General features: G+C 48.5%; 1 protein-coding gene across 1 annotated transcript; it reads right to left on the reverse strand.

Moving 5' to 3' along the window:
• Window positions 1-724: 724 nt before the first annotated feature.
• Window positions 725-27,791, reverse strand: Mapkapk3 (MAPK activated protein kinase 3). Its single transcript, XM_090323708.1, has 10 exons — window positions 27,356-27,791; window positions 9,595-9,734; window positions 9,028-9,092; window positions 8,073-8,152; window positions 6,160-6,283; window positions 4,873-4,948; window positions 4,262-4,386; window positions 3,738-3,823; window positions 3,161-3,241; window positions 725-1,989 (listed from the first exon to the last, which is right to left on the reverse strand). Exons 1-10 carry the CDS (start codon window positions 27,566-27,568, stop codon window positions 1,837-1,839), a joined length of 1,143 nt encoding a protein of 380 aa, XP_090179834.1. The 5' UTR covers window positions 27,569-27,791; the 3' UTR covers window positions 725-1,836.
• Window positions 27,792-27,913: the final 122 nt, after the last annotated feature.

Below are 27,913 nucleotides of genomic sequence, written 5' to 3' on the forward strand. Positions count from 1 at the left end.
GGAGGGAGAGGAGAAAAGCTATAGTGAGGGTCCCCTTGAGTCTACCCAAAAGGGCTCCCAAGGGGTGAGGGCGCTCTTGCTAGAGTAGTGAAAAGACAGTCTTCTAGCATCCTGCCTGTCCCCCCCTTCCCCTCCCTGATTTTCTTGCTGCCAAATGAAATCTGGCAGCTTCTGAAAATAGCTCAGCGCTGCAGCAGGCACTCTGCCCGCCCTTCAGCAGGCTGGCACGCAGCTGGGGGTGGCCACTGTGGGCAGACACTGGTGCACGCAGAGCTGGGGGTGGGTGTCACACACACACACACACACACACACTACACAGGGGCAGCACTGAGCTTGGGGGGGGCATATGGCAGCTGCCATCCCTCAGCCCCTCTGACCTTTCTGCACAGAGTACGGCCACAGTGGCTCTGGCATGTTTAACAGGCCAGAGGCACCCTCTTTTAACCAGGGTAAACTCACTAGTGAGGATGAGCAGCTGCCCCTTTGTCCACCAATGAAGACAAAGAGAAGCCTAGGAATCAGGGGGGACATGTCAAAAATGTGTTTATTTATATCTGTATATATAAAACCCCAGCAGCATTGTCCTAGATGACATGGTCAGAGTTTCCCAGCCAGAGAGAGATAGAGAGAGAAAGAGAGAAAGAGAGAGAGAGAGAGAGAGAGAGAGAGAGAGAGAGAGAGAGAGAGAGAGAGAGAGAAAGAGAGAGAGAGGGGGGGGGGGGACTGGGAACTAAGCTGGGTGTCAGGCACTTGTCAGGCCAGGTATCAAACCCTTGGCACCCTGAGGCTGTCCTGGGTGGGGTTGGGTAAGCCTGGATCAGCTAGGAAGGTCCCTCTCTGCTTCAACCCAGGCTGAAGCCAGGACTGGACCTTCTGAGTATGCCTCAGTTGGCCTCCACCACCACCAATCTGACCTAGAGTATAGAAAAGAAAAAGCCCTTGCTAATGAGGAGTCAATCATCCCCTCTCACAAAATGACACCACCGGGAAAGCCCTTGCTATCCACAAATGGGCTTTCCTACCTGAGATCTGGTTAGTACATGCTACAAGGGGATTTTTTTTTTTTTGTCACAGTGACAAAAAAAAAGGATTAAGAAATTAAAAAAAAAAAAACTATCTTCAGTTGAGATGCAAAAACTACCCTTTGGGTATTGGGTGGTAAAAGGATGGTTAGGACTCCTTTGGCAGGGGAGAGTACTGAGTGTCATCTGGCCTGGGGCTGGCCTCAGGAGACAGGGCTGAAAGCTGCAACCTCATGGAGACCCAAAGAAGGGAGAGAGAGATCAACCTCCCTGGGAAGGGAGGAGGTACACCCTTGGTGGCAGCTTCTCCCTCCCTTGTTCACTCAGCATTCACAGACAGCAACACTGTCCCTAGTCACCATGGCAACCAATGGCCGGATGCCTTTCTCAAGGCCAGGCCCATCTGCCCACACTGGGGGCGGGGGGGGGGGGTCCTCCATAGAAGAAGAAAGGCCCAACCACCAGTCTCAGTGACCCAGAAAGCTTAAGACTATGCAACAGGGTGGGACATGGCCTCAACTCAGGCCATGCTTGGCCAAAGGTGCTTTAACCACATCAGCCACTTGTCTAGGCCCTAAGAGCGGGCTCCTCTCTAGGGCCTGTGCCTGGGCGGGGACTCTGAAGGAGGTTTGGGGGGCAAAACAGTCTTCATCCTGAAGTTCCAAGTGACAAAACAATTAAAAAAAAAAAAAAACAAAAAACAGCAATCCATTTGATCAGAGAATGACCCTTGGCCTTCCTGAGCAGAGCGTTGGCACACACTGTCGTCTGTCACCAGGCTGAGACGTCTTAGCTCCTCCAGGGGCTGCAGGAGCTACTGGTTATTGCAGCCCTGGGAGGCCGAGGAGCTGCCTGCCTGCTTTTTTCTCCGCTTGTTGAGGAGCCGATTGTTAGAAGTCTTCAGGTCTTTGATCTTCACTTGGTCGTAGTCCACTCGCATGGTGGCTAAGGCACTGGTCATTTCCTCCTAAGAACAAGGAGCATGGGGAGATGGAGAGGTCAAGTTCATCCTGACCTTATATAAGCCATTGCCCGTTGCCTGGGCAGCCCCTTTAATAATGTCAGTCTTTAATAAGACCGTGACAGACTATGCTGTCCCAGCACTCACTTCCTGCCCAGTACTGGACCCTTTAGATCACATAATCCTTGCTACAGTTATTTTCTTGGGCGTGAATTTGCTAGCCTGGGGGGGTGGGGGGGTCTTTCCCTGAGCTCTTTGTGCTTAGGGCTAGCATTCTACCACTTGAGCCACAGTTCTACTTCTGGCTTTTGGATGGCTAATTGGAGGGAAGACACTCATGGACTTTCCTGACCAGGCTGATTTCCAACCATGATCCTCAGATCTCAGCCTCCTGTGTGGCTAGGATGACAGGTGTGAGCCACTGGTGCCCACCCCTTGCTACAGTTATTTATGGTGGATGCTGAGCTTATATACTAGGGCACAAGAAAGTACTGACTGCCTGGAACCTCAGAAAATATACATGGGACAAAGAAATGAACCAATGTCACTTGCTCAGAACTATAAAGTCTGTAGAAAATGCCATTTCATTGGGTATGTAGGAGATTGGGGCTTAGAGATTGAGGAGGCCTGAAAGGCTTTGAGCTGATGTCCCATACACTCAGACTTGACCTCTTCTGACTCTAAAGCAAGGCTGACTATTCTCCTAAAAGTCACCGAGAGATTATAGCTGGGTTTAGGGATATAGTTTTCAGTGGTAGGGTGCTTCCTTAGAATTCACAAGACCTGGGGTTTAATTTCCAGCACCATAAGAAGACTGGTGACACTGGGTGCCAGTGGCTCACGCCTGTCATCCTATCCACACAGGAGGCTGAGATCTGAGGATCATGGTTGAAAGCCACCCTTGTCAGGAAAGTCCAGAAGCCTTTAACCAGCCACCGACAAGTTGGAAGTGGAGCTATGGCCCAAGTGGTAGAGCACTAGCTGTGAACAAAAATATTCAGTGTGTATGCCCTCAGTTCAAGCCGCAGGACCTGTAAAAACAAATCGAAACCAGATGATTTCTCTGAGACAGTCAATGATACTCTGTCCTGGAGAAATAAGGAAGGAATCAAACACCTAGAATCTGGGGAACAACCAACCTGGAAGCGGTAGGACGCCGGGGGTAGGGTCTACCTACCTTCACTTCATCCCAATGGTCTTTGTCTTCTTGTAGCACCCGGGCAGTGTAGAGCGGGGTCTGAGGTACCACCATGGATTGCTAGAAGGAAACCCAAGCCTATGAGTTAGCCCTTGGGGTACGTGGAACAGTAATAGCTAGTCTCTCCTTACCCTTTCCTGGGCACTGTCCCTGAGCTCTTTCATTTAAAGCCAGCGCTCTACCACTTTGAGCCATAGTGCCACTTCTAGTTTTCTCATGACTAACTGGAGATAAGAGTATCATGGACTTTCCTTCCCCAGACTGGCTTTGAACTGAGATCCTCAGATTTCAGCTTCCTGAGTAGCTAGTATTATAGGCATGAGCCACTGGCCTTGGGCTCTTCTCCCTGTCTTAGATGAGAAAAATCAAGGCTCAGTGAGGTGAGCGAGCCTGAGCAGGGATAAAGCCATGCTTAAGAAAGAGGTGCTACTAGACAATGCTGTGCAAGAGCCCATTCCAGCTCAGAACTCAGACCTCCACAACCACTACCCTCCTGCCAGGTATCTACTCCAGAATATACTATCCTCCTACCTGCGGGAGGAGAAAAAGGACTTACATTGATCCAAGGATGGTTCATGAATTGTGTAATGGTTAGCCTCTCTGTAGGGTCTGTCTTCAGCAGCAGGCGGATCAGCTGTTTGGCTAGAGGAGCCCAGGGAAGAGGGGAGCTGTGAGGTTGCAATGCCCCCCTCTTCTCCCCACAGACCACATGCTCTGTGAGGCCACCCACAGAAACAATGAGCTAACACAACTGTTTTCTCAACCCAAGGTACTTAGCATTCAGGATCAATTTGTTATCCAACACACAGGATAGAAATGCCTGTTATCTCTAGAGGAAGGGGAAAATAGCAATAAGGAATTTTTAAAAAATCGAAGGAGATTTTTGAGGAGGCAAGTTGTTGAGCCCATTTGTAAGATGTAAAACTGAGGTTAAAAAAACAACAGCACGAAGGTTCAGGTGATTTGCCTAAGAATAATCTCCTTGGACAGCCAGGGAAGCCTGAATTTGATTTCATTTGACACCTTAGGGATTTCTCTTAGAATGACAGCTGAGGGGACCAGGTAGGGAGATTGACTCACCGTCCTCTGAGACCTCTAACCACTCAGGATTGGGGAAGCCATACTGGCCCAGGCGGATCCTCCTCTTCATCCCTGGAGAGATGGCCTGGCCCGTGTTGGAGTAGAAGGGTGGAAAGCCACACAGGCTGGGGGAAGAAGGAGGAAGTCATTTTGGTACAAGAGTTGGGGTCAGTGCCATCCTAAGCTGAGGAGATAGACAGGTACTGCAGCTGTAACTCCAGCTTTCTGGCCTTCTAGGCACCTCATCAGTCCTTAGCATGAGGAGACTCTCAGGAAATCTAAGGGGATGGTGACCCTATGACCAGAAGGGAAAGACTGCCTGCCCAATGGGTGACACACAAGCCCCTCCCTGAGGACACAGAGGGAGGAAGCAGAAATGGAACTTAAAGTATATGGTGGAAAGCTGGCCACTGGTGGCTCACGCCTAGCTACTCAGGAGGCTGGGATCTGAGGATCGTGGTTCAAAGCCAGCCCGGGCAGGAAAGTCTATGAGAACTTTTATCTCCAAGTAACCAACCAGGAAACCAGAAGTGGCGCTGTGGCTCAAAGTGGTAAAGTTACCCTTGAGTGAAAGAGTTCAGGGACAGTGCCCAGGTAGGCATGGTACTTACAGGATGTACATGATAACACCCAGAGACCACATGTCACATGACTTGTCATACTTCTCTGGACCCAAGACTTCAGGAGCTGTCAGGACAGAAGACACAGGCAGGTTCCGAGCCCTAAGCTTTTTGGGAACCCAGGCAGAAAGCCTAAAAGCCTGGGCAAGGTGAGGAGCAGGCTGGGAGGTAGGGCACAGTAGACTGGTGTCTGGCACCTTCTGGGAAGGCAGTATGTGTGTGAAATTGGAAGAGGAGAGACAGCTCCCAGAGAGGGGGGAAAAAATAAACTGCTTTCAGACAACCCTCTGGCTCCTTTTAGGCCCTTCTGCCAGTCTCAACTTGGTGAGGGTAGAGAGGGGAAAATGGCCAATCGCTAGAGTTGGATGAATTCCTGCCAAGAAAGGCTCAGCCAACTAGCTGCCTGGTGTCCCTTTTCCTCTAAGCTGACTGTACAGCTTAGGTCACAGGTAAGGAGAAGCTGTGTGTGTGTGTGTGTGTGTGTGTGTGTGTGTGTGTGCTTGACATTCCACTGTTAGCTTAGCTACCACCCACAGGCCTCTGTCCTTTTATCTATGCAATGAGGTTAGCAGGACAGACAATTGCTAAGTCAAAATTCTGTGGACTATCCATCTTAGTAAACAAGGTTCCATTTCAGTTATCCCTAGGGACTTTCTACCCCCTGAGCACCCTCTGGTAGAGAGGAGCCTGCTGTTGCCCCCACTCTCTAGTAAAGGGTAGTTGCAATAGGCACCTTTCCTGATTTGAGGGGTGGGAGCTGCTTGGAGCTTTTTCAAGAAGCAGAGGTATATACATGGCCCCAGACTCCACCCAGAGATCCTGACTCAAAAGGCCCTTCTCCCACAAGTCAGGTACCCCGTGTGTCCTTCTAATGTAGAGGAAAAGGAAGGTCTGCCCACTTTCTGAATATGAATCCCAGGAAGATAAAAACTGGAGAAAAACAACCACCATTGGGCTCCATTCTGAGCCGATGGCAGCCTTTTATCACATATATATTTAGAGCTGCTGTGATGTCATTTAGCTCACAGGCCACAGCCAGAATTTTCCTGGATCTATTTTCAAAAGCAGAAGCTGAAGTTTGGGAGAATATTTTTGCAGCCTCCGGCCCACCCCCCTTCCTACCCCCCCTCACATCACCCGCCTCCATGCAGAGTTCTGCCCCCCTCCCTTCCTCTCTGGGCTTTTAACGCTTTGCTTTCCACAACCTACCAACTTGCCTCCATGCCACTGGAATGGACAGTGAAGTGGGAAGATTCAAACCATATCCCAAGGACTCACCCACATAATAGGGAGTGTAGCAAGGTGTCTGAAGGGCATTTTGAGTGGTCTCCTTGGCAAAGCCGAAGTCAGTGAGCTTAAGCACGGCGTCTCTCTCCTTGGATGTGTAGAGTAGGTTTTCAGGCTGAGCCAGGAAGAGAAAGCATTGGTGTAGAGTTAGATACCAGATGGGAGCAGGGCCTTGTGGTGACCTTCAGAGCCACAGTCCTCACCTCCATCCCAGTGCAGAATAAGCCAGATCCAGCTTATCAAGCCCTAAACCTTGGCAATCTATAACACAGACCAAACAGAGGGAAGCCAAGGTGACAAGAAAGTGACACCTTCCTTCAGTGGGGGAAAACGAGGCAGGCACTTAGCCAAGGCTGTAAATGGTCATTTCACATTCATAGAAAGCCTAGGGGCAGGATTTTTTTTTTCTTTTGATTCTGAGTTGGTGAGGTTGCCATAAATCGCCAGGATGAGGGTGTGAGAGGAGGCAGGCTGCTCATGAGTCAGTGTTGTCAGGCACACAGCCCACCCCCAGCCCAGAAGGAAACCTGCCAAAGTCAAGCCCACCTGTGATTACTCAGGGGAGAAGTCCCCTTCCCCCACCCCAAAAAAGAAAGCTCAATCCTCACAAGCCGCACAGAGGCCATCTTCCCAGGTACAAGGCACAGATAGACCTAGCAGGTTGGACAGAAGGGAGGGCTACACGGAGGAAGCATCTCTGAAGCTGGCTTTTAATGAATGTGTAGGATCTAGGCCCGTGTTGAGAACCAGAAGGCATCCCCAAGCATAGCTCAGGAAGAAGAGCAGGGTATTGGATGGAGTTTGCTCTGAGAACCAGTGGGAGCTATTTTTCCAGTTCTCTTTGAGACAATCTGACCTTGGATTGAGACAAAAAACAAAACAAAACAACAACAACAAAAAAAGGAGAAGCAATTTCAGAATACACAAAGGCATCTGGTCTGCAGAAGGCATTTCTCCCCTTAGGAAAAAAGACAGAGAGAAAGCCAGGGCCAAATTATAACAAGGATTTAGCAGGTGGCTCCTTTTGTGGCTCCGCATGGATCCTGAATCAGTGGGTGACTATGGGGTTGGCAGTGGCAGCAGAAGGACCTGGCACAGCAGCTAGCCCCTGAGCTCTCCTCAGCCCAGGCTTAGGGGGATATAAGCCAAGGGAATCATATTCCATATTTGGGGCAGAGGGCCAAAGAGGGACAGATTCTACTCTGATGGTGGGTCACGTCTTTTTGGGTGTGCATGTGCACATGGTGTGTTCATGGAGGACTGCCTGGAAGATCCAGTCCTCCCCAGAGAAGAATTCTGGAGCACTGTGCTTCCAGGATATCACTCTGGGACTACCTAGGCCCAAGGAAACAGCTGCTTTCTGTTGAAATGCTGGCATTTGAAGGCCTGTTCTATTAAAATTATAGCTATGCCTTTGTAGAAAAAAAAATTTAACAGCATCAGGCGGACTCAACCTGAGGCTTGGCACATTGTGTGGTTACAACAATTTCCTGCTGAGCAAGGTGAGCAAATCAAATGACTCTCAGTGTAGCAAATGCACACTTAAGCAAGCCATTTGATGTGTCTGTCTTAGCCTCGATTTGTTTGTCTGTAAAATGGTGGTCATAGCCTCCATCTTATAGGCTGATGAGGATTAGATGAGAATGCTTGCGAGCACGAGTGGTTAGAGTCAGCAGTCATTCTCCTTACTACTGGGATTATACAGTGTTTGAAGGAAACAAGACCATCTGACAAGAAAGAGTTAGCATGCTGAACCATGGGAGGAGAGGCTGAGAAAGAGCAGTCTGGTTGGAAAGCTAAAGCTGGCCGAGGAATTTGGCCTCCATCCAGGTGTATACTGGGAACCATCAAGAGCTGTGGATGGACCCCCTTCTCTGTCCCCAGGCTGGGTCCTGGTGACTCACCTTGACATCTCGGTGAGCAATATTCTGGCCATGTAGAAACTGGATGGCAGTGCCAATATCCCGCATTATCTCTGCAGCCTCTGTAGACACAAGCAGAGGAAAGTGTCACTAATGCCAGTTAAAGGTCCCATGACCTGGGATGTACCACCCCCCATGGCTCCCTATTCAAATAACCTTCCCACTCACCTGTCCTGGGGTTTGAACTCAGGGCCCGGACACTGTCCCTGAGCTTCTTTTGCCCAAAGCTTGTACTCTACCATTTGAGCCACTGTACGGCTTCCAGCTTTTTCCGTGTGTGTGGTACTAAGGAATCAAACCCAGGGTTTCATGCACGCCAGGCCAGGCACTGGACTACTAAGCCATATTCCCAGCCCTCCCAAAGTAACCCACTTTCCCCTAAGGATGTTCCCGACCCAGCTGATCTTTCACTGGGTCTGTGCTGCCTTCTATCAACACCACTACAGCACCCAGAGGCTCTGAAGCCTCCATGCCAAAACTAAAGGGTCTATTTCCAACCAGATGTCACAGACTCAAGGGAGGATGGGACATTATGCCCCACCCTCTCTTATCCTCTGTGTGTGTGTGTGTGTGTGTGTGTGTGTGTGTGCCAATACAGTACCAGGGCTTAAACTCAGAGCCTGGGCACTGTCCCTTAGTTTTATTGTTCAAGACTAGTGCTTTGCCACTTGGGTCCACAAGTCCACTTCCAGCTATCTGGTGGTTAACTGGAGATAAGTGTCTCACAGAGCTTTCTTGCACAGGCTGGCTTTGAACTTTGATCTTTAGATCTCAAGTCTCCTGAGTAGCTAGGATTACAAGCACGAACCACCAGCACCCAACCCACCCACTCTTATTCTGGTAGAAAAAGGCTCAGGGAGGAGCAAGTCCTCCTCCAACAGCATAGAGCAAGCCTCTAGCCCAGACTGCCCCCACCAGTCCAGCTGCATGCATATACCTCTCTCGGTGAAAGCCTGGTCTCCACGCTCCTGAATCCTGCTGAACAGCTCACCACCTTCCATGCTGCAAAAGAAGGTGACTGTAAGTAAAGTGGGGGCGAATCAGACATTACCCTTTCCTGCTCCGATCAGAGGTTCAAGCTCTTCCCCTGGTGAACAGCCACTGTCAGCTGTAGCATATGGTGGGCTGTCAGGTTGGGTGGGTTGCTCTAAACTGTCAGAACTCAGAGAAGTTTACAGATTGAGATTCTTGCCAGGAAGCTCCTGTGTTCCCAGTGGTGCTTGTCCTATGGACTGTGATGCCTCAGACAGTCTCAAACTCATCCAAGCCTCAGTTTCTCCAAATGTAAAATGAGACAGATATCACTTGCTACCTTCAAGGCTCAGAATTGGGAGTATCTGCTATGTGCTGTGCTCTACCTTTTATGAGCACTGCTCTGTGACCCTGCCCTGGCTCCTCTGCCTCTCTGTGCTTCAGCTAGCTGCATTGTTTTGTTTTGTTTTGTTGGGGTTTCAACACAGGGACACCTGTGGGGGCTCCCAAGGCGGCAGGGTATGCTGTATACCATTCCATGACGATGAGGAGACAACGCTTGCTGTGATGCATGTTCTCATACACGTCCAGGATTCGTACGATGTGGGGACCGCCTGAAGCCTGCCAGTGGTGTTCCACTTCCTGCCGGGCCTTGGGGCTATCATACAGGAGCTGTAGACAATGGGCACCATGAGAGTCAGGCTCACAGCCTTACTGTCCTCACTCGGTGGACATTCACTCGGTGAGGTCAAAGAGGCTTGTGATTTGTCAAAGTTGCATAGCTCTTTTCGTTAAAAAAAAATTATTTTATTTGCTATATTTTTATTTAGGTGGTACTGATGAGCAATCAGTTCCAAGGGCCTCATGCATGCCAGGCAAGCACTGTAACCACTAAGTTGCCTTTCCAGCCGACTCTGCACAGCTTTTGAGGGGGAACAAAGTAAGGATGGGAATCCCAGGTTTCCCCTTGTGTTCTTGAGCCTGTGAACGTGAAAATTAGCCCTAGGTACTCGAGTTCAATTGGTACTTCTATAGGATCTTGGAAGATAGCCGGCAGACTGGAGGGATTCAGAGGCCAGAGAAGTCCCTTCTTTCCTTCTCAAGGGCAATACATCAAATGGAAAATGAATAGGCTTTATAATTCAATCACCTCAGCCATAGTACCCTAGGTCAAGGCCACATATCTTTTGAAGCTCATTTTTGCAAGGAGAATAACATGCCAGGCACATGGGGATCACACCTGTGATCATAGCTTATTCTGGAGGTTGAGATTTGAGGATCATAGCTTGAAGCCAGCTCGGGCAGGGAAATCCATGAGACTTTTACCTCCGATGAACCACCAAAAGGCCAGATATGGATTTGTGGCTCAAGTGGTTAAATGCTACCCTTGAGCAAGAAAAAAAAAAAAAAAAAAAAAGCTCAGGGAGAGTACCTAGGCCCTGAGTTCAAGCCCTAGGACCGTCACAAAGAGAAAGACGGAGAGAGAGACATAGCGATCTTATTTCCCAAGCCAGGATTGGGAATTGCGTGTACAGAGTGCATAGAATGGTCCCCAGGACATGTTAGGCCCTTAGTGACCTTTCTGTTCCCCACCAACTCCCCCGTTTCCCTCCAGAAAGGGATGCAGAGATACAAATCTGCCCATAGCCCAGGAGGTTGCGGGAACCACACTCACTGTGGGACCACCTAAAAGGTGTGACCCGTCTGCCTAGGCTCTGCCCTCATCTCATGCCTAGAAAACCCCGGTGAGAACCCAGAGGTATATGCTTGGGCAGAGAGGACGCTAGCTAAAGGAGATGACAGCCTGGAAGAGGAAGAGTGGGTTCAGGATTGGCTTCCCCCAATGACTCGATGTGACCTCAGGCAAGCATGCACAGCTCTAAGACACAGCCCACAATCCTGTAAAATTGAGTAATGACAGAGTCACAGTGAGGTAGGCTTGGGGTGGGTGGGTGTCAGAATGCTCACTCAGGTTAGCTCAGCCCAGAGCTGTGACTGATGACTTATCAATGAGAGAAGTCCCTGGATAGCCATGCCTCCGAGGAGCTCTAAGGGGAGAGGTCAGCATGGGGACAGCAGGGACAAGCCATCTCCTAGTAGGTCACATCTGATGTCTTAAGTGAAGATGACAGGGAATCAGAGCTCAGATCAGTCTTGTCCATCAACTCAATACTCCCAGGACCGAGCGCCATACCAACTTCAGTTTTCCCTTCTGTAGGTCAGGCTGGCTCCTTTGTGTAGGGTCCTGGAGGCCTTGCTTTAAAGTAATAATAATAATAATAAAGTCTATAGCTGGAATTTTTTTGGTTGGTTGTAAGATTTGAACTCAGAGCCTGGATGCTGTCCTTGAGCTTTTTCACTCAAGGTTAGCGCTCTCTACCACTTTGAGGCCACAGCCTTTCCTGGTGCTTCACTGAAGATAAAGTCTCATGGACTTTCTTGCCTGGGCTGGCTTTTACCTTGATTCTCAGATCTCAGCTTCCTAAGCAGCTAGGATTTACAGGTGTTATGTATTTATTTATTGCCAGGCTCAGGGCTTGAACTCAGGAAGAGAACACTGGGTTCCTGGGCAAACAAAAGATGGGAAGATGGGCAGAGGGCTGAAGAGGGTCAGAATATATGAGAAGGGGAGAAAGAGAGTAGCCCTTCAACAACCCCCCCCCCCATTGTCCTTCCTAAGCCCTCAGTTGATCCAGAACATCGCTCAGAGCCTTATTCTTCTTCAGGACTTCTCTTAATGTCACCTCCACCCAGAAGCCCTCCTTGAGCACTCGCTAAAAAAGGACAGTGAGGGTCCCTGACACTCCCTCCATTGTTTATTTTTCTTTCTCTCTATATATGTATTTTGTTTATTTGTATAAATTGAAGGATTATTTACATGCAGCAAAATGCACAGACCTCATGGATCTTGTTCAATGAGCTTTGACAATTGCAGACACTCTGGGGACCCACACCCCCAAAATGATGGGAAACATTAGCAGCTCTACAGAAAGCTCCCACGTCATTGCCCTTTTTTACCTCCCATGCAGCATTTGCTCACAACCTACAATTAGCTTGTTCCCTTGATAACTCTTTTAACACACACACACACACACACACACACACACACACACACACACACACACACAGATATTGTACTCTCCATGTGCCTGGCTCTGTTCAGAGTATGTTATGAATATTAGATTTATTATCACTATTGTTAGAGGAGAAACTGAGGCATGGGGTGAGGGGGGGGATTAATGGGTCACTATTCATATAGCTTCTCTCCTACCACAAACCAGGACTCTGCCATCTCCTTATTAAACTATGCACCCATAAGGAATTTTTTCTGCCAGTCCTGGGGCTTGAACTCAGGGCCTGAGCACTGTCCTTCGACTTTCTCAAGTCTAGCACTCTATACCATTTGAGCCACAGCACCACTTCCGGCTTTTTCTATGTATGTGGTACCGAGGACTCGAACCCAGGTCTTCATGCATGCTAGGCAAGCACTCTACCACTAGACCAAACTCCCAGCATTCTTTTTTTTTTTTACCAGTCCTGGGCTTGAGCTCAGGGCCTGAGCACTGTCCTTGGACTTTCTCAAGGCTAGAACTCTACCACTTGAGCCTCAGCACCACTTCCCGCTTTTTTCTATGTACGTGGTGCCGAGGAATCGAACCCGGATCTTCATGCATGGTAGGCAAGCACTTTAACCAGTAGGCCAAACTCCCGGCCCACTCCCAGCATTCTTTCTTGTGATCTGGGTTCAAGTCCTAGGTCACAGGGTCTGACATCAGCCCTGACTCAGAAAATATTAGTGGATTTTATAAACATATCTATAATGTAGAAAGGAAAGAAACTCTCCCAATGCGTCATCAGAATAAGATTAACTCCAGAAAACTCCATACAGGCTTGGTAAATGGGAACCCAGCATCCTGGGAGCCTCACGCCCTATGGCCTCACAGAGAAGACTTGTCCACTTTCCCCGATGAACCAAGCTTGAACTCCTCTTCCAGGAGGCTCGCCAGGACTGCTCCACTGGTCTCATTCACACAGACACATAACTTTCATAAAAGGCATCACCAGATGGGGGAGTTAAGTTCTCACAGGGCCAAATGCCTGCCAGGCATGCACAAGACAGAAGGGACAAGAGCACAGGCTCTACTCCTATTCTCAGTATGACCTTGCACCACTCTCTTTTCCTCTTCTGTGTCCCTGATGAGAAGCTTCAGGACTTGTAGTAGATAACAGAGAAAGATAGGCAAGAAAAGAGGCCTGGGAACAGGGGTGTCATGTGAAGTAGCTATCCCATATAGCTTCTGTTTCCATAACCCTACCCCTCTGGAGACACCTGAAAAGTTTCTACACACTCCATACCTACACACCTAAGCCCACTGGGGGTTACTTGGAAGGGGCAATAATGGCTTGGTGTCCAGTAACAGCTGAGGGGAAAAACAGATTTGAGGGAGGGGCTTATGACAAAACAACATCCTTGTCTCACTCCTGTCACTTAGGGGGGCTCCTACAAGCTCCACAGCTCCAACCAGTACCACACACACACACACACACACACACACACACACACACACACACACACACGCGCATGCGCCCATGCGCACACTGAGGCACACACAGAGTCTGAGGCAGAATTCTGGCTTCCTCCTGAGGAAAGAGACTACTGGATAGGGAGTTCCACCTGAGGATGGAGCTTTGTGAGGGTGGATTTAATTCTTGAGATGCAGAGCTGGGACTAACAACTGGCAACATTTACCTCTTTGGAAAACAATCTTCAGTTTACAAAACACTCTGTCGTCTCTTTATCTCATGGGAATGTGTGGTGCCACCCTGTGAGGCAAGCAGGGTGGGGACCATTAGCCCCAATTTGCAGATTGAGGGAACAGAGGCCCAGGAAGATGAAGTCAGCGCTCTACAGGTCCCCCCTCTCCGGGGCCACTGTGTTGGGGAGAGCTGCAAGAGGGAGAACAGGACTTTTCAGAGAGGATCCAACCCCTCCCTGAGGGGGAAAGAAAAAGGAGGAGGAGGGGGTAGCCCCAAAGTGGAGAGACACTGGGCAAAACCACAGCTTGCACAAGACTTGTGAAACTTGTTCTTGAACAAATGTGTGGATAGACATATACACATAGAGGAGGTGGAGGGTGGGGATGGAAATGTGTGAGCACAGAAATAGAGAAGGGTGTGTAATACCATATCATGCACAGACGTGCGTGCACGGTGGGTGGACAGTACTGAGGGTGGTCCTTGGTTCTGGACGTGTCTCTGGTCTCTGTGATGAGGACTTTAAACTCCTGGAGAATAGGATTGTACACATCTATCCATTTATTTTTTCCAGTATGTTCTGTTCCTCTGATGTAGACAGCAGAGAGCTGGCTACGAGGAGTATTCAAGAAAGAAGTGTGGGCTGAGGGCCTTACACCTGTCATCCTCGCCACTCACGAGGCTGAGAGCTGAAAATCATCGCAAACTCCATGAAACTCTTATCCCCGATGAGCCACTAAAAAGCCAAAAATGGAGCTATGGCTCAAATGGTAGAGCTGTAGCCTTGAGTACAAAAGCTCAAGGTCAGCACCCAGGCCCTCAATTCAAGCCCCAGGACTGGCACCGAAAGAATAAGCAAAGAAAGTAAGAACACTGTCCCTGAGCTCTTTCACTCAAGCCTGGTGTGCTACTACTTGAGCCACAGCTCCACTTCTGCCTTTTCCTTTTTCTTTTTTCTTTTTAGATAACATTGATATCTCACGGACTTTCCTGTCCATGCTGGCTTTGAACCATGATCCTCAGCTGAGTAGCTAGCATTACAGTGGTAAACCACTAGCACCCAGCTAAGACTGGTTGATCTTGCTGTCACAACTCAACCTTTCGCAGCCTTGACCAGGACAGGAGAAAAACCTTCTCTTTCATCATAGGCTCGTTCTGCCCTGCAGGGGTAGACGTCACTGCCTACAGCTGGGAAAGCACTCTGCTTTCCTAGAGCTTAGGATCCTGGCAACAACACTGAAGACACAGCCCCCAGGGTTCCTTTCCAGCCTCTTCCTAACCCAGGAAAGGTCATCTATGCACGTGCACATACCCACTCAGACAAGCTTGTACCCCATTAGCTCACACTTGGGCTAGACATTTCTCAAGCAAAAGTATTCACAGTGTCTCCCCAATTTCCATCCAAGCAGCCTACTCTGCCACCCCTACAACCAAAACTCCAGTCCCTACACCCCAGGCCAGTATACTTGCCACCCCAGCCTGTCTGCTCTGTGGCTGTGGCCAGAACACCCACTCTTTCCAGAGGAAGACAGCTGATGTGTAATCTATCCCATCGGTGAAGCAAACAAATTAAGAAGATAAAGGTCTACATGGCCTGCCAACTCACTACCTGAAGGACTCCAGTCCGATAGTGAAGGAAATCTCTCAGAGGCCTGCGTTCTGGTTCCTCTCTCTACCCCCATCAGGCAGTTCAAGTCCCATTGTGTCCACAGGCCTTGATTACTGGTCCCAGGATTTCAGGCAGTTTGTAATTCCAAAGCATGAGAGACACCAAATAAAACAAAAGCGTTTGAATCTCTTTCCTGAACAGATAAAACTATCAGGAACCAATTTAAGTTCATAACTAAAAACAAAGGCTTCTTTTTTTTTTTTTTTTCCCAAGACAGGCTTTCACTATGTAGCCCAGGGCTACGTCCTCAGCCTCAGCCCCCCAACTACTGGAACTGTAAGAGTAAGCCATTACTTCCTGGAAGCCTTGACAAAGAAGGAAAACAGATAAGCTTTTTCCCATAAAAGCCGGTGCTTCTATGGGGAAATATGCAGATATTTTCGCAGAGCTTTTTTCCAAGATCAAATTCTAAAAAGGATTTAGTATCCAACCATAAATGAAAGGGAAAAGTTGAATGGTCTAATGACATCTTCAGTAGCAGGTTTGTAAAAGATAACAGGAAGATCCAAAAGAAAATATCTAAATATGGATTCTCCCAGAAAGACCAAAGTGAGCGTGCAGCACCTGCCTGGAATACCTTGCCAGGAGTGTCAGAATATCACCAGGCTCTTTACTTTCACAGGATTCCAGCCTGTTCCCCATCAGAGGACAGAGAGAACTGAAGTGGCCAGGACTGGTTTATCTCTCCAACACTTTCTCTCCCATCTAGAGTCCGATCTTTACCTCAGGATAGGATAAGCCAGAAACACTGCATTCTCAGCTGTTGATTAAAACATACTATGAATGCATAACTCCAAACACTCAAGCAGCAGAACTGTCGTGAAAAATAGGAAACCTGTTCCTGGAGAGAGAAAGACCTATAGGAATAGGTCATATATGTATGGGTGTGTGTGTATGAATGTATATACGTATATAAATGAATATATGTGGGTGAAGGTATGAATATGTATGTGTATGAATATGAGAGAGGGAGAGAGAGAGCCAGTACTGAAGCTTGACCTCAGGGCCTCTCACTTTCACTTTTTCACTCAAGGCTAGCACTCTGCCACTTGAGTCAAAACTTCACTTCTGGCTGTTTCATATTTATTAGAGAATAAGAGTCTCACAGACTTTTGTGATTGGGCTGGCTTTGCATCTCAATCTTCAGTATCTCAGCCTCCTGAATAGATAGGATTACAGATGTGAGCCAGTGGAAAATGTGTTTTTTTGACTCATGCTGCTTAGGAAACCTGCATTATCTACAGAGGTATGGATAAGAAAAATTCCTTTCTTTTTTTTTTTTTTTTTATTTGCCATTCCCAGTGCTTGAACTCAGGGTCTATCCTTGAGCCTTTTTTTTTTTCCTGCTCAAGACTAGCACTCTACCACCTGAGCCACAGTGCCACTTGTAGCTTTTTTCTGTGTACGTGGTATTAAGGAATCAAACCCAGGGCTTCGTTCATGCTAGGCAAGCACTCTACCACTAAGTCACATTCCCAGCCCACAACTCTGCTTCTAGCTTTTTTTTTTTTTTGTTGGTCATGGGGCTTGAACTCCTGACAAAACTTTTTAACTTAGTCTTCTCTTAAGATCTCTTTGGTCTCCTAATTCTGCAGTTACTTTGAATTGTTCTTCCACACGGACTTGTAAGAGACAGTTGAAATAGTGGAATTTATTTTTCAACCTGAGCCTATAGTGTTAATAACGCCCCTGGCCTTGGCTGCCAGCCATTGTGTCGCCGCTGGCTGCTTTGCCCACTGAGAGCACAGGCCACAGCCTTTGATCTGGGGACAGATATCAGGAATGGACTGACTAACCTCAAGTTCAGGGTTCAGACCAGTGGTTTCTTAAGGCTTCAGCATGGACCTTCCCTTCCTCCACCCCAAGACTACAGTGCTACTCGGTGAGTGGGCAGTCATGTCAAATCTATCTTTTTAGCCACAGTTTCAAATTAGCGCCTCAGACATGTGCCATTATTCTCTCACACATTCATTTTCCCAGCTTTTGTAGCTCATTAAGAGAGCTAATGGAACCAATTTTGCAGCCATAGATTAGTTGGCCTCATGCCAGGTCAGACCATGCTTCATTAAATTCTGACCACAGCCCGTCCTCCATCTCACCCTGTCTATTCCCCTTTCCTCCTCAGGTGCGAAGGGTCCACAAGAGTCTGCTCACATGGCATCAAGGACCCCCAGATATCCAGCCCCGAGTTGATCAGTGTTAGAACTCTCATCACCACAACTACCCCTCCTTGGTGCTCAGTTAGTACCAGTTCTGGGCATCTCATATAGAACTCACTAAATCTAGAAAAGGACCCATGGCATCTCTTTTAGGTCCTCATGAGGACACTGACTTGACCAAAGCCACACAGAAATGTAGAGAGTCAGTACCTGAACCCAGATCTGTTATAGGCTTCCAGAAAGTGGAGATACTACACAGTTGCCTTACCCCATATTTCTGTGAGGGGTTAGGGGGACACAAGTCCCAATACCAGACTGGAGAAAACAAAACAGGAGGGCCCAAGGAGAAGATGATAACCCAAAACCTGTGTGACAATGAAATGGAGCTTCCAAAGAATGAGGAAGAAGAAAGGACGAAAGAATGGGGAAACAGGATGGAACAGTATAAATCTTTGGCAGGAACTCTTTGGCCTTACAGGAAACAAAACAGACACCTACCAGTCAGAAGAGCCATCCAAGTTTCAGTATTTTACCCAAGGCCAGTAACAAAGAAAGCAATGAGAGACAGCTCAAGATGGTAGAGACAGATCAAACTACCATCTTCTCAGTAGCATGTCTATGCCATATGCTTTCTCTCTCTGTCACACTTATCTTGTCATAATTTTTTCTATCATCCTTATTTAAAAAAAAATAATAAGCCAGGCACTGATAGCTCACAGCTGTAATCCTAATTACTCAAGAGGCTGAGATCTAAGGATCATGGTTCAAAGCCATTCCAGGCAGCAAAGTCACTAAGACTCTCATCTCCAATAAACTACTTTATTTATTTTTTGCCAGTCCTGGGCTTGAGCTCAGGGCCTGAGCACTGTCCTTGGACTTTTCTCAAGGCTAGAGCTCTACCACTTGAATCTCAGCACCACTTCCGGCTTTTTTTTTTGTATGTATGTATGTGGTACCGAGGAATCGAACCCAGGTCTTTGTGCATGCTAGGCAAGCACTTTAACCACTAGGCCAAACTCCCGGCCCCTCCAATAAACTATTTTAAAAAGCCAAAAAAATGGAGCTGTAGCTCAAGGGCTGGAGTGCTAGCTTTGAACAAAAAAAGCTTCAGGGCATGGCCTTGAGCTTGAATTCAACACACACACACACACACACACACACACACACACACACACACACAAATAATGATAATAAAAGGATTTAGCCATTTCTTCCCAGAAGCATAATCTTAAATGCTGAGTCTAAATCAGGCTCTGCTACTTGGTGCTACAGTGGTAGACACCCTGTCCCAGGCATATTACACCCATTAGCCTCTGTTCTTCAACAGCTATATCATTAACCTCCATGTTTAGCAGCAGTCCCAATAACTGGCTTCCCCCAGGTCACACGGTTTACATACAGCCCCTTTTGAGTTTGGGAATTAACCCTGAGAACCAGTACTCAATCCTGCATCTCCCCCACCCTGTCCCCACTGGCCCCTCACTTGTCCATTTACAGATGCTGTAGACATTTACAGGGTTGTAAAGCTGGGGCTAAGACTTCTGCCACAAGCACTCCAGTTCTCAAGAATGAGAGGGTCTGTAGATGAGTTACTGCCAACTAAGGTGCTCAATGAAGACGCTGGCTCAGGGAAACTGATCCTGGATCCATCTCTTCCTTTCTCCCTTCTTTTCACAGCTAGAACTTTGCTAAGCAGGCAAGATGAGAGAAGGCCAACACTCCTTCCGAGAGAAAATAGGAACACAGAGGGCTCTCAAATAACTGCTATCCTTTTCGCCAAAGGCTAGAACATCTGAGAAGACACAAACCTACCTGGCCACTTCTCATCAATGTTCTGGGAGGGGAAGCCACAGCTGGGGCTCCAAGCCCCAAGCCTTCCCAGAAGCCAAAACACAGTGTGTGTGTGTGTGTGTGTGTGTGTGTGTGTGTGTGTGTGTGTGTGTGTGTGTGTGTGTGTGTGTGTGTCTTAGAGCCTGAGTGTGTGTGTGTGTGTGTGTGTGTGTGTGTGTGTGTCTTAGAGCCTGAGTGTGTGTGTGTGTGTGTGTGTGTGTGTGTGTGTGTGTGTGTGTCTTAGAGCCTGAACTCAGAGTCTGGGCACTGTTCCTAAGCTTTTTTTTGCTCAAGGCTTGTGCCACAGCTCTACTTCTGGCTGCTTTTTTCTTTTTCTTTTCATTTCTTTTTTTGTAGTAATTAATTAGACATTCCTGCCTGGGCTGGCTTTGAGCTGTGATCCTCGGCCTCCTAAATTACTAGGATTACAGGCACAAGTCACTGATACCTGGCTAGTCCTGCCATTCTTAAGCTTTGCTATGTCTTTCCTTTTTCCTCCATTCTATCCACATGCCTGCAGCTCACACACAGGCCAATGCAAGCAAAGATAACCATCATTCCTCCCTTAGCAGCACCAGTGACAGGCTTCCAGCTTCCCAGAGTATCTGGCTTCTCTCTCCTACTATTCATTTTTTTTTAATTTTTAAAATTATTATTATAAAGGTGATGTAAAGAAGAGTTACAGTTACAGAAGTCAGGTAAAGAGTACATTTCTCTTTGGGCAATGTCAACCCTTCCCTCACTCTCTCCCAGTTCCGCCCCCCATCCCCACCCACATAGTTCAGTTTCACCACAGTGTCTAGTAAGTACCACTGCTGCATTTTGTTCACCTTTGTCCCTCCCTATCCAACCAGATGGTTCCCAAGGCCCCAACACTCAGCCAGCTTCTGGAAGAATTTCCTTTTCTTTGAGCATCATGCCACAGAGCCATAGCCATGAGTGGGAGAAGTAGGGAGCTCTTGCCTATAGCCTGGTAGCACTGAGGAATTCCTTTATCAAGAGAATGGGCTGCAGTGATTCATTCTCAAGTTCCAGGCCTTCTTGGGAACAAGGATACTCTCTGACTCAACCATTTAACTAGGCCAAAGAGAAAGACCGGGGGGTGAGGGTGGGGGGAGAAGAAGAGAGAGAGATGGAAAAATGGGTCCTCAAATCTGAGTCATAGCCCCAGAGTTTCTGTCCCTAGCTGACCACAAACACTACCGCTGGTAGAGTTTATCACCTCGGCTGACTGTTTCCCTGGCAACATCATTGACTGAGTGGCCAAGGACAGGCATCCTGGGGTATCCTCTGGCCAGTCTCCAGACTGTAAGAGCATCCTGGAAGCAGACAAGAGATTCCCCCCACACACACACACACACCCCTCACCCACCTCCCTGATACGACTTATGGTCACTGCCCTCCAAAAGTGTCTTCAAAGCCAGAAGGGAGCCCTTGCCAAGCAAAGCACCCAGCCCTTCATTTTACAAATGGGCAGACTGTGACTCCTGGTCCCAGCTGAGCTGGCAAACAAGAGAGGGATGGATGGCTGAGGGCCAAGACTGGCTGCCAGCCAGGCCTGGGTTCCAGCCCGGCCTGGACACATCCCTGCTATGTGACCCTGTTTGAGTGACTCTGCCTTACTGAATCTTTTGGTCTCTACATCCCTTCTGGGAGGGGGAAATTCATTCTTAGACTCTGCTGTTTGCAGAATCTAAGGGAACATTTAGCAAATGGGACTTGGTTTCTAGCCCCCGCCCCTCCAAATCCCCACTCCCAATTCCCAGTCCCTGCTGGAGGCTGAAGAGACTACCTGCTGGGTCCTAAGAAGGGATATGGTTGTTCATGTCAGGGGAGCATTTATGAAATAAATGTTGTGGGTGCTGAACCCTTAGGTTTGGGGCAATGGATGCAGTAAGTCAAGGCCTGGGCTATTTATACACTGATCTCGACTGGGTAAGGGGGTTAGGGGTCGTCTAGAGTCTTAGGGATTTTCCCAGATAGTGAAGGGGTCGTTCACACTCTATTCTACCCTCTGGAAAACAGAAGGACACATCGTGTGTGTGTGTGTGTGTGTGTGTGTGTGTGTGTGTGTGTGTGTGTGTGTGCCAGTACTGGGGCTTAAACTCGGGGCCTGGGCAATGTCTCTGATCTTTTTTGCTCAAGGCTAACATTCTACCACTTGAACTATAGCTCCAATTCTGGCTTTTTTGATAGTTAATTGGAGATAAGAGTCTTTCCTGCCCAGGTTGGCTTTGAACTGTGATCATGGGATCTCAGTCTCCTGAGTAGCTTAGGATTATATAACTAGTCACACAGTTGTCCCAAGCAATGTCCACTGGGCCATAAAAGGAGACCCAACAGCAGGGACAGCAGCTAAAGTTACCTTCTCATACCCCACAGGAGACACCTCGGGTTACAACTCAGTCCAAGTGCATCTGACTCCACTCTCTTGACTGCCAAGGTTCTCTGCACCTGGTTATGGCTGACAGGAGGCTGGTTATGGCACTGGGCATGGCTTGGGCATAGCAGCCCTCCCCTCAGGAGCCCTCACCACCCGACCTGCCCTTGTCCTGTCCTTTGCCTGTGGCTTGCAAGGAAAAGGTCCAGCCCAGCCTGAAACACTTGAGACAGGGCATGTCGAGTCCTGAGAAAGTACACACTAAGCAACAGCAGGAGAAACAGGCAGGGAGAGAGAAATGAGACAGACAAGGGAGCAGAAACAGATGGAAACACGGTGCCATTCACAGAAAGCAAGGGCAAAACCTGGTCTAAAGTAAAACAAAGGCAATTCTACTATCCCACATTTAAAAAAGAAATCAATATTCTCAACAGGACTGTTGATATAGGGCTCAGCAAGGCCCCTGGTGGCTGGCTCATGGTTTCCCAAAACAGACTCCTTGTATTCCTGGCCAAGCCTCCAAGATTCCCACACAGCAGGATTTCAATCACAAAGGCACTGGCCTAATCCACTTAGTTCCACAAGGACAAAATGGTGAGAGATGAGGGGGATGAAGCCCAGGAACTGAAGTTCCCTCCATGCCACCCCTCTGTTTCATAAGGGGCTGGCTGTCTGCTGGCATGACTATAGGGTGACTGCCATCAAGACTGAATCCTAAGCTGGGCACTGGTGGCTCACGCCTGTCATCCTAGCTACTCAGGAAGCAGATATCTGAGCATCATGGTCCAAAGCCAGACCAGCTATGAAAGTCCATGAGACTCTTATCTCCAATGAACCACTAGAAAACCACAAGTGGCACTGTGGCTCAAAGTGGTAGAGTGCCAGCCTGGAGCTGAAGAGCTCAGTCAGGGTCAGTGCCCAGGCTGCCCCACACCAAGCAAAAAAAAAAAGAAGAAGAAGAAGAAGAATGAATCCAAAGCAAGGCGCAGGTGGCTTCTGCCTGTCATCCTAGCTGAGATATGAGGGCTCAAAGCCAGCCTAGTCAAGAAAGTCTGTGACACTCTTTATTTTCAATTAAACAATTTTTTTTAAAAAAAAGGCAGAAGTGAAACTATCAGTCTCGAGTGAAAAAGTTAAACTACAGTGACTAGGACCTGAGTTTAAGCCCCTCTGAATAACAAAAAGGAGGTGTGGCTCAGGTGGTAGCATGTCAGCCAATGAGCAAAAGCTACAGAAGTGGCACAAAAGTGGAGGAGTGGGGCCGGGAGTTTGGCCTAGTGGTTAAAGTGCTCGCCTAGCATGCATGAAGACCCGGGTTCGATTCCTCGGTACCACATACATAGAAAAAAAGCCAGAAGTGGTGCTGAGGCTCAAGTGGTAGAGCTCTAGCCTTGAGAAAGTCCAAGGACAGTGCTCAGGCCCTGAGCTCAAGCCCAGGACTGGCAAAAAAAAAAAAAAAAAAGTGGAGGAGTAGCACAAGTCCTTGCCTAGTATGTGCAATCTCCTGGATTCAATCCCCAATGCCGAAACACACACACACACACACACACACACACACACACACACACGCACACCAGTATCTTAAAACAAGTGCCTACATTTCACTTTCGAATTTTGTAAGATGTTTATGCTCTCATCAAAGCTCATTAAGCAATCTGACTACTCCCCACAGTTCAGAAAGCAACCACAGTAGCGCTCAAGCTTTCAGATCTTTCCTTTAAGTCTAGGAGAACCTCAGGTAAAGTGAAATCATTTCCTTTAGTGCTTCCACAAGCTCCTGACTTGTTGACTTAGTACCAAGTGGCTCTACGACAGAGACTGATCTGACCGGTCTGGAAATGGTAAGGGGGATGGTAGCTACCAAATCAGAAAGAGCCTGGCCTGGCTGAGCAACCACACCTAGGCCCCAAATCCAGCTCTGCTGCACCAGCCCTAACAGGCCAGCCTCACCCAAAGTGCAATGGGATGGGTCCTCTCTGGAGGGTGGGGCATCCAGAGTCCAGGTGTCTCCCGCTCTACACTGAGTCGCTTGCTGCCTTTCTCCTAGCATTCTGGGTAACTAAAAGGTGTGGCCCAACTGCTGACCTCAAGGTAGAGTATGTCCTTTCTCCTCAGACCTTCCCCATGAGCTGTGTCTGGGGGGATGCCTTTGTAAAGTCCTACCCTTAGGGCAGAAAAATATTTCCCTATGGCATATCTTGGAAAAATTAGGGGGGGGGGAGAAGAAGAAGAGGAGTCTCTTCCTAGTTAGGCACCAGTGGCTTATATCTGTGATCCTAGCTACTTGAGAGGACCCATAGTTCAAAGGCCAGCTTAGGCAGAAAAGCTGAATAGCTGGACACCTTGGTATATGCCTTGTATGGCTGTCATCATAAACTTCATGGAGGCTGAGGATGGGAGGACTGTCATTCCAAGCCACTCAGGGCAGAAGAGTTTGTGAGACTCCATCTTCATGAGGAAAGCTAGAGACAGTGGCAAGAAATTGTGATCACAGCAATGTCAGAAAGAATGATGTTGTGGCTCAAGTGGTAGAGCACTAGCCTTTAGCTGAAGAGCTCAGGGACAGTGACCAGGCCCAGAGTTTAAGCCCCACGACAAAACAAAAACAAAAACAAAAAAATAATGACAGAAAGCCTCAAGAAGATGGATCATCACACACACACACACACACACACACACACACACACACACATACACACTTCTTTCCAAGGGGCCAAGTTTAATTGTCATTGTTGTTTAATTTTCAATTTAATTTTATATTTTGGTAGCAGTCCTGGGGTTTGAACTCAGGGCCTGGGTGCTGTCCTTGAGCTTCTGTGTTCAAGGTTAGTGCTCTACCACTTGAATCACAACTCTACTTCGGCATTTATTTATTTATTTATTTATTGGTAGCTTATAGGAGATGAGTCCCATGGACTTTCCTGCCAAGGCTGGCTTCAAACTGTGATTTTCAGATGTCAGCCTCCTGAGTAACCAGGATTGCAGGCATGAGCCACTGGCCTGGTTTAGTCTGTTATTGGTTTTTTTAATAAGCATTTATGAGCCTCTACTGTAATTCCAATGCTAATTCAGGTACAACCCCAAGTACTATGAGAGAGCTTTGAGTCAAAGATAAGTATTACAGTTTTAGGGTCAAAGAAGATTCTATTGGCCCCACTGGCAGGGATTCAGGAAAGCTCCCTGGAAAGAGCTGGCAGGGACTCTTGACAGATGGGACAGATTGGATTCTTTAGTACAGGGGATGAAAGAGATTTCACCTAGGGAAGGAAAGGCAAGAGGGCTGGACCAGACCACACAAGCCTCAAATGCCACATTTAGCGGTTCAAAGTGTATGTATTCTCCACACCTCTGCGTGGTCTCAGGTGAGATCTGAAGGGCTTCATTTTCCACCTGACAGGGAAATTGTGCTGTCTTTGGCATTGTGCTTCTGCAAGCTATTTTAATCTTACAAACAGTATGCAGAGTAGCCTGGCTTAGCTTGGCTATTTGGCACCCTGGGGAAGGAAACTGTTCTTGATAAGGTTGCCCTAGCATTGACAAGAAGTCCTCGATTACTAGGACCTGATCTTGGGATCTGGAAGAAGAGGCACCAGGGCTTCTGACAGGCAGTGGTAACCAGAGGGAAAAAAGTTCCTAGTCTAATAGAGTTTCTTCAGAACCTTCTATTTAAAGACACTAAGTAATAGTCTCTCCTGCCTTTCAGAAGGCCAATAATTACAAGTACATGGAACACCAAAAACAAAACAAAAAAATGAAGGACCAAAATTATGACGACCCCCCCCCCATCACAACCTCTCTCTCCCTACTAAATCAGGTGACTTTTGACAACACATCCTAGGTCCTAATAAGTTTTCAAGGGCTGGTAAGGGGATTCATGGGCAATAAATCTGCAGGCTTTGGCTAGTTGTTCACCATGAGGCCTGGAAAGAAGCACAAGCAAGAGGTCAGCTGGAAGAAAAGGAACAAGAGGACAGCCTGATCCAGCCATGTGGTTCCTTGAGGCAGCATGCCCTCAGGCCCTGATAACAGGACAGTAATGAGTGCTTAGGAAGACAGGAAGGCTGATTCGGCAGTACAAGTTGACCAGGTCAAGGACATCTTTGCTGTAGGCAAAGCCAAGATGGAGCAAGCAGGTGGTTAGGGGCTGAGGGAAAGAGGAAGAGGCTCTAAGACAACAGTGAATAGAACTATAGAGACAGCGACCACATTCTTCCTGCTTTATGTGTTTTATGCATTCCAGGCTTCTTGCTAAGCACAGTCTCCCATCCTGGGCAATAAGGCCAGAGGATGGGCATAGAGTAAAGTGATCATCTGAAAAGGTTCAGGCCCTAAGAGAAAGACAGGCCAGCCTGGTAATCTGAAGTATGGCTTGGAGGAGGCAGAACGGCACAGAGCCCATGACCTTTTATCTAGACTGAGTTAGAGTGTCTTCACACCTAGCCTGACTCAGAAACGTATAGGTCCCGTGGCTTAAATAAATCTCATAGGTTCTTCATATATATCCCAGACCCATAGTTTTTGTTTCATTTCAAGTTTACATCAACCCTTGTTCTTTCTCCTGAATAAAGTTAAAAACAGTGCTGGGATTGTGGCCTAGTGGTAGAGTGCTTGCCTGGCATGCACAAAGCTCTGGGTTCGATTCCAACATACACAGAAAAAGCCAGAAATGGCGCTGTGGCTCAAGTGATGGAGTGCTAGCCTTGAGCAAAAAGAAGCTCAGGGACAGTGCCCAGGCTCTGAGTTCAAGCCCCAGAACTGGAAAAATAATAATAATAAATAAAGGTAAGTGTTCAAGGTATTGTTCAAGGTCTCAGCTACACCCTTGCAGATATCACCTTCAGGAACTAAAAATGAATCAGGTTCCCTCCCGGGTGACTACAGATTCAAAGGATTTTGGGTATGGGGTGTGTCCTGAACCAGAACTCTATGTCTTAAGGTCAGTCACTTCAAGACCCCCCCTCTAGATTTAGTGTGCTAGGCCAAATGGCTGGAGAGAGAGAGAGAGAGAGAGAGAGAGAGAGAGAGAGAGAGAGAGAGAGAGAGAACATGGAAAGAAGCAGCCCCATCTAAAGCTTTGTGGGGAGGACGAGGCAAAAAGGCTCAATCTCAGGCAGAAAGAAATTCAGTCCGCTCTCCATTACAGGAGCTTCTTAGGGGAGGCAGCCAAACCGTGTAGGCCCAGCCAGAAGCAGAGTGAGCGGCCACTCCCTCCCTCCTTCCGGGTCCAACAGCTCGACCCACTCTGACTCCACCCCTCACTCCCTGGGACCAGGTAGCTGACGTAGGCTAAGCCTCAGTTTCCCCATGTGTAAAGCAGGGAAGATCCTGAGTGTTAACCTTCCAGGGGCGTATGAGAAGATGAGATAATTCGCAGAGGATAGAAACTGAGCAGGGGCTCCCAGGCCATGATTGACCTATCTACTGTTGAGTCCCTCCAGGTTATTATCCCAGGCCATAAACAGGGAAAGCGGGTGTACGGGAGGGGGTGGTTGTCACTAACCTTCAGGGCGCACTTCTGCCCGGTTCGCCGGTGGAAGCATTCCAGCACTTTGCCGTTCACACCCAGGCCCAACACCTGCTTGGACAACTGGTAATCATCGGTCACCGCGTACTTCTTGGGTTCACGCCGCCCTCCGAGGGCCGCCACGCTGCCCACGCCGGGTCCTGCGAGGGCCGCAGGGATCCCCTGCCCCTGCTCTGAAAGACCGTCCATGGAGCCCCCCGCGGGGCGCTCGGAGGTGGCCCCAGCCTGGCGCGCGCGTCCCGGGGCCGGGGGAGAGACCTGGGAGTGCAGGGTGGAAGTGGGAAGGAAAGAGAAGGAAAAACTTCTCACTCGAGACTTTCCCCACCGACCGCCACCGCCCCCCCCAAAAAATGAACCCTAAAAAACCTAGGGGCCCGGCAGGACGGACGGGGCGGGCAGGGGGGTGGGAGTGGAAGGTGGGGTGGGGTGGCTCAGCCCGGGGCCGGAGCGAAGGCTCACCCCGGGACACGTGTCGAGAGCAGCCGGGCGGGGCGGGGCGGGGTGGGGCGTGGGGGCCCCCGCTCTACACCCCCC

Source organism: Megascapheus bottae, chromosome 32 (genome assembly GCF_031878675.1).
Source record: "Megascapheus bottae isolate mThoBot1 chromosome 32, mThoBot2.hap1, whole genome shotgun sequence".
NCBI classification, from domain to species: domain Eukaryota; kingdom Metazoa; phylum Chordata; class Mammalia; order Rodentia; family Geomyidae; genus Megascapheus; species Megascapheus bottae.

Excerpts from the sequence above, each read along its gene's own strand:
- Mapkapk3 (XM_090323708.1), bottom strand. The coding sequence starts at position 27,568 with ATGGACGGTCTTTCAGAGCAGGGGCAGGGGATCCCTGCGGCCCTCGCA. Across the intron at positions 9,093-9,594 it reads CTCCTCATCGTCATGGAATG|CATGGAAGGTGGTGAGCTGT; the intron begins GTATACAGCATA and ends CTTCTTTTGCAG. Across the intron at positions 1,990-3,160 it reads ACCATTGGGATGAAGTGAAG|GAGGAAATGACCAGTGCCTT; the intron begins GTAGGTAGACCC and ends CCTTGTTCTTAG.